The sequence below is a fragment of the Pterocles gutturalis genome, unplaced genomic scaffold (assembly GCF_000699245.1).
Source record: "Pterocles gutturalis isolate BGI_N339 unplaced genomic scaffold, ASM69924v1 scaffold48198, whole genome shotgun sequence".
NCBI classification, from domain to species: domain Eukaryota; kingdom Metazoa; phylum Chordata; class Aves; order Pterocliformes; family Pteroclidae; genus Pterocles; species Pterocles gutturalis.
In genome coordinates this window covers 1-6,678 of record NW_010127428.1, presented here as the reverse complement: position 1 = coordinate 6,678, position 6,678 = coordinate 1, and the positions used below count along the sequence as shown (strand labels likewise).

Sequence of the window (6,678 nt, the reverse complement as noted above, 5' to 3'; positions counted from 1 at the left end):
TCTTTCCCTTCTCTCTGTGTCTCAGAGGTGTATACTCTCTTTAAATAAACAATTTATTTTAGGGCTGCTAGGTTTTTTTAAGGATATTATTTAGAGAAACAGTGTAACTGTATACCAGCCTATCTCAAACCAACAGCAGAAGGGGAGGTAGCGAAGAAAAGGAGAGATTAGCTGCTCTGGGGGCAGTGTGGGAGGTTTCACATGGGGCTGGCAGATAGCAAAAAAACTCTGTGAAAAAAAAAAAAAACAAACCCAAACCAAAAAACAACCACCCTCTTGTTCTTACGCTGGGTCCACACACTGACATTTTGTGGTGAAAAACGAGAAAGGGTGTTGGGCTACTGTGACAGCAGTGAGGATGAGCCTAAAACTAAGTAGCTTTGCTCCTAGAAAGAAGCCAGGGGCGTGTTTGGAGCATTCTGCTGTTGCTGTGTGCAGCAGGCTCTTCAAAACCTGCCCGCTCCTGCTCCTATCTCAGTAGGAGAAAGGTAACTGAACTCAGCAGCGCTTTCCCACTAGAGAGCTTCCCTCCTCCCAGCGCTGGATGCTGAGAGAAGCAAGTGGGTTTCCCTCCCCCTCACAAACTCGGATTACAGCAGGCCTGCTGTTCCTCCTGCTTCCAGAGCAGACCAGTTCGGTTTGCCCTCTGCAACCCCAGGGTCCTGCTTCTTTACCGACACTAAACCTGAGCATCTCAAGGCTTTAATGATTTGTGGAGCCTGACAATTCTTCCAGTGGAATTCAGGCTCCAGAGCAGATCTGGATCTTCACTGTGAACAGCAGGCCTCGTTTCCTAACTGCTTTCCATGGGAAGCTCAGCAGTGGTCCCCAGGCCCCCAGGGGCTGGGCAGAGCAGAGGCTGAGCAGGACTGCAGCGGGGCTATGCCCACATGCCTGCTCCTGTATCACTGTGCAAAAACATTTCACACCAGTTGAGCAAGGTCCTGGCTCAGTGCCTCTGTTTGCTCAGCACACAGTAGGAGGCACACACGGTTAACCTCGCAGCGATAATGCCCAGGAGAACTCCTCAGTAGAGACTGGTGGTATTTCCTTATTTACAAACTGATAACACTTTCTAGAAAGAGCAGGACAGAACACTAACATGCATTTTGTTATCAAGTCCGACTTCCATCTAACCTCCTTATCACCAACACCGAACATCAGAAAAACATGTTTTTAAATGACTTACGATTTGTAGAATAGGCTGTAGGGCGGGTTAGTGGCCATCAGTTGAGTTATAACCGACACTATTATTATTATGAAAACTGGCATCAACTGAAGAAATGCAGAATACGAATTCTGAAAAAGAACAACAATAATTAGTGGACAAGAAAAGATGCAGATGGAAAAGGATACATCTGTTCACAGACACCAGGCTCTCTGCCACAGATCAACAATGTACTAAAAGAAAAAAAGCAGAAGTACTTCCGAATTTTGAGAGGATGACATTTTAATTTCAAAATAGCCTTTATTAATAATCTCTTAAATCCATTTTTTTTCAATTATATTTTCACAACATTCCTTTCAGCTACAGCTTCCTTCACGAGGCGACAGGTGCCCACAGCACTGTACCTGTCATTGACCGGCTGACAATCCAAACTGAAGGAATACGCCGCAATTCCTATTTGTGCCTATGGCTTTCTGTGCATCTCCTGAAGTTTGCTACAGGCATTCTAAAAATCTCAATCTCTGTTCAAACACTGGATAAAATGGCTGAAAAGGAAAGGGTTAAGATACCATACATAGTGTAACTTGGGACAGGATGCAAGCACTTTTTTTTTGTTTGAATGAATTTAGTAGAACAAAAGAGTGGGGGGGGGGGAAAATAAAATCAAAGGAGCAAAGAGTTCTGACAGCCATATAGAAAACACAGATCTGTACTTCTGCTCTTCATCTGATTTTTAAACTGCCCTTCTAAAACGCCTTTTCTAATCAGGAGCAAAATATATTATGCAGCTATTTAGATTTTTCTCTCTGCCCTGGGATAGCAGCAAGAATACCTCACGCAGTAGGAGGTGGGATTCATCCACCCTAGCTTAGCTGTCTATAGGCGGTATCAGGTTTTTTTCAGAGCGAAAAAATTCATCTTTCTTGGATAACGATCTTGTTAGGTTAACAGGCTGCCTCTGGAGGAAGATTTTTCCAAGGCAGGTGGCATGTGTGCATGTGCGGTAGCAACAAATGACACCTTGTGCGCCATCGTGAGGTTTCAGTTGGTAGAAAAGTATCCCTGACCCACCCTGCCCCGGGCTGGAAACAGCTGGGCAGCACCTGGGCAGAAAACGCGTGCTGATTTACAGAGGGATTAAATACACCACGGGGACAAGCCAGTGCTTCCGTATCCGTTATCAGTCCACATTTGGACTAATTGTGCTGGATTACCAAACCATTAGATCTCTTAAAAGGAAAACCACCTGGTGACAGAAACTCCGAGGCCTGCAATCCTGTCAATACAATGTATTTTTAAAGTAGCGATTAATAAAAGACAATCTAGTTACTTTTGAAAACATCCATTTGGCTGCAGCACCTGAGGATAAAGACTGAGCATTTAAGCCACGGAAGGTCTGTCCTGGCTTCAGCCGTGTAAGTGGACCCCTCACCCTGATTTAAGCCCAAGAGATCCCTCCTCCTGGCTACCTGTGGCCTGTTTTCCTCCTCCTCTTGCTCCTGCGTCCACACGCTTTCATTTCGCTGCCTCCGTGGATAATAGTGTGCATCTCTGGCTACATTTGAGAACATATGGATATTTCCTGTTAAAATAAATCAAGGGAGAGAGTCATGATTTTCATCCACTTACTGGTATCACCTGCACTTCTCTGAGTTTCTAGCTGATTATCCATGCTTATGCCACACGTCCTGAATGACAGTTGTGAGACCTCAGATTGAAAAATTGCAAACACACCTCAGATTTAAATGTCAAAATAACGTCGCTCCAAAAAGTGCACCAGAGAAATTATAAAGTTTGCCCCGAGTCCACTTTAATTTAAATTAAACTGCAGAAACATGCTATCATTTTTGTGATTGTATCTCATATTTTAATATTGGTTTTGTCACATCTGCCTGCAAGGCTGTAGCTTGTGTTACATTCCCAGGTTCTAAGAAGGAAAATTGATTTGCTTCACCAGACTGAAGTCATGAATTATGGCTTCCCATAATCACTGAATATGGTCTTCTACACTAATTTCTACTTCCTCTCCCTTCAAGCTATTAATAGTTTCACTTAATTATTTTATAATAAGAGATTTAAAAATAGCTTTTTGAGTACAAAAAAGGAGTACAATTCAGGATTTCCTTTATTGCACACTGAATGTAGTTGCTTTCTTTTTAAAAAGTCTAAAACGAGGAAAGAATTGCATGTGCTGTTTCGATTTGAAGCGTGAATTCTGATCTTATCAACATCTGAATATTTTAATAGTAGCTGTGCTCTCCTCTTTTGAAATTCAGAATGTCTTTGTATTAGAGAATTGAAATTTATGGCCTCATCATGACACCAGAAATGCAAATCTATTTTTAAGCCCTGGGAAAAATGTCACATTATTTTATACCCTTATCCTGTCCTTTCTCTGAATCTCCCAAAGAATTCTGCAAGAAAGCTGGGCAGAAGCAACCTTTGCTATTGTGTCAAAACATCTGTTTCGTTGCTTGTTCAAAGATTTTTTTCCAAGGCTCTGGGTATGTTTGCAGTCAGAGCTCCACCAGAGAGCCAAACGGGCTGGCTTGAAGAAGGAAAGCTTCTTTCTTGAAAAAGAAAGTTCATTTCCATCATTCAACACTCCTCAGACAATATTTTATCACACTGTGAAAAATCAGAAGCAAGTGTGGGAAGAGAAGAATGGCTTTTGCAGGGTCCCTAGAAAAATGTTTTCCCAAATTCTAAGTTTCTCAAAGAATTTCTGCCAGCAGTTTCCTTCCTCCCATGTGCATTTATTTTTTATGAGAAGAAAGTTCAACTTGTAGCCTCTACCCATTATTACTGCAACACCATGCCACACGGGGATTCTCCTTTTAGGCTTACATTTTTTGTTCAGATTTCCAGAAAGCCTAGTGACAGCAAGATGTCAAAAACCCGCACAACACTGCAGCTTAGCACAAACTTCAGCTCATGCATACAAGTCCTACTTAACATTATAACAGTTTAAAAAAAAATGTTCTATCAACTACCTGGACACTCTTTTACTAGCAATTCTCTTGCCAAGTAGAAACTGTGGGGACTTCACCTATTTGGAAAACTACCCAAGTGATGATTTTCCATAATTTAAAAATCACTTTTAGATTAGGAAAATGTACATAAATTTAGACCCCTTTTTTTTTTTCTGAGGAAACCAGTGTTTACTACCAACACCTATTACCAAGAAATTATATTTTTATTTTCCTATTCTTTGCCACTTCAATAAAAATTCTCACTTCTTCATGCTACTCCACCTGTTAAACCTGCCATCCCCTGTACCCAAATTCCTCCCACACCTACTCAATTTCTCGTCCTCTACTCCAAGCATCCCTGTCACCCACAGCTAAAAAGCGGTCACATTCCACGAGGGCAACGTTTCACTGGTGGCCAAGGCAAAAGGCAAACACAGGTGCAATTTCTTGCAAATTCAGAAATTAAAAACTTGCAAACTCAGTGTAGAATTACACCATGCTGAGTTTGGCTCACTTTACACATCTACTGATCAAATTTTGAAAACAATTTGAGGTCCCCTCAGCTGCCAGATGCTACCATGGAGTAAGGTTATGGGACGCTTGTAAGTAATTACCTGTATCTGTGGTTTTAGGCGTTAGCAATTAGCGCATACGTTGCTTTATACCACACCTTGGAGGTAAAAAAATCTACAAGAGTGCTAAAGCAATTTGTTAGAACCTGCCAGGAAGATCCCTGAGCTCACCATGCCTTTCAGATTTACTTTTGATCCAAACCTGGATTCCACTGATCTTCCAGTATCTTCCTATTTTTACTACTGGATACTGTACATCCCGTAACAGCCAGCCTTTCCTAGCAGGCATCACCTTCTAAGCTAAGAATTTTTAATTTCTTTACAGTTCGCAAGCTGCCGCAAGTCAAATGAACTCCTATGTTTTCCTGATTAACGGGGAACTCAGACCACAACGCCAGGAGCTGCTGCCATGCTGTTTACTGGAACACAGTAAGGTGTCTCAAGTACAACACCATCACCAAAGATACCTCTCATCCCTTCCCATCTATACCTTATTTTACATCCTGTACCACTGCTGGCTTCAGACAGCAGAGGGAATAAAAGCAACAAAAAGAAGCGATTTCAGCTACAGCTGATATTAAAACGTTGCCTACCCAAGAATCAAACAGCCTAACTCCTTGTCAGACTAAAATGTTCTTGCCCCTAACCAGTACTGTTAGAAATTTTCAAGAGAGGCTGGGAGAACCTGCCCCAGCAGCAACAGCCATTACCCCACTGGCAGCTCCCTCTCCTAGGAGCACGCCTGGACAGCAAGGCTGGGCTTTGAGCTTTTTTTGGGAAAGGAGTTGCTAAAATCTGAAGTTTCAACCCATGCATTAAGGGAGCTTTTCCAGGCACAAAAAGCTAGGAAAGGAGAAAAGAGTAAATCCAAAAAGATTTTTATGCTTTTCAGACGTATAGTCAACTCTCTGAGCAATACTAAGAGAAGCTGAGCTTCCTTTATGGTCTAATGTCAGCTCATCGCATTTCAAAACCACTGCAGACAGATACTGACCTGTAGGAAAGTGCCCACCAAAAAACACATTGAATATTTCTTCTGGTGTAATGTCTGCTTCAAATTCTGTGTAGTAATTATAGTGCCTGGCATGGCCAGTGCTGACAGGCTCATGGTCACTTCCAAATTCATCGTATCGTAAACGTTTTTCAGGGTTGCTCAGAACTGCAAAAGCATTGCCTATTGCTGGAGAGGGAATGAAAAGAAGCGTTAACACAGGCGTATCACACAGTATTTCCAGATCTCAGGCTTTTACAAGCAGAGCAGCAAAAAAACCCAAACAGGCCTAGAAAATTTGTGCTCAACCAAAGAGTTACATTTAAAAGAACTGCCTTTGTAAAAAAAGTGTTACAACATCGGCATTACCTGTGATGGGAGCTACTTCCTGCTATCAGTGATACCAGGAGAAAGACGAAAGTGGTGAAATATATGGAGAGAGTTGAAACATTTATAAAACTGAGGCGAGAGTCCACTTCAGTCAAGAGATTGAGTGAGAATGTAACATTTTATCAGACCAAACTAAGCACTGATACAGAAGTGCATTTCCATAAACCACATACAGTTAATAAAGTTAATAACTGCAGAGACTAATTAAAATGCGGGCCCATATTCCCAGTCTTTCTGTTGGCAGAGGTGCTTGTGAAGCTGTACAGCATTTCTATTTTACACCTTACATCAAACCACCCAGAAGTAAACATTTTGTTTGGTTCATCTTCTTCCTTGATCTTTGCCAGAACACAGCTGTAAACAAGTTCATAGAGAAATACAACTGTAGCACAAAAAATACAGAAAATCTCTTCAAAACCTCCTTATCCTAATAGACTATGAATGACTATCTTCCTTTCCTTGTGCTGCCGTTCAGTGCTGTTGTAGACAGCTGCAACACAGCATGGAAAAGGCAAAAGATGGAAGAGTTTAGATGCTAACACTGTTGATACAGGTTTAGATCGCAACAGCCTACCAGTACGTAAA

General features: G+C 41.8%; 1 protein-coding gene across 1 annotated transcript in view; it reads right to left on the bottom strand.

The window, feature by feature from the left end:
• Nucleotides 1–5,949, bottom strand: part of DNAJC18 (DnaJ (Hsp40) homolog, subfamily C, member 18) — a gene marked incomplete at its 5' end in the record, with an annotated part of 11,448 nt that extends 5,499 nt beyond the window's left edge. The window contains 3 exons of the mRNA XM_010079268.1: nucleotides 1,190–1,299; nucleotides 2,638–2,750; nucleotides 5,707–5,949. Coding sequence (XP_010077570.1) covers nucleotides 1,190–1,299; nucleotides 2,638–2,750; nucleotides 5,707–5,949 — 466 coding nt within the window. The remainder of the gene's footprint in view (nucleotides 1–1,189; nucleotides 1,300–2,637; nucleotides 2,751–5,706) is intronic.
• Nucleotides 5,950–6,678: the final 729 nt, after the last annotated feature.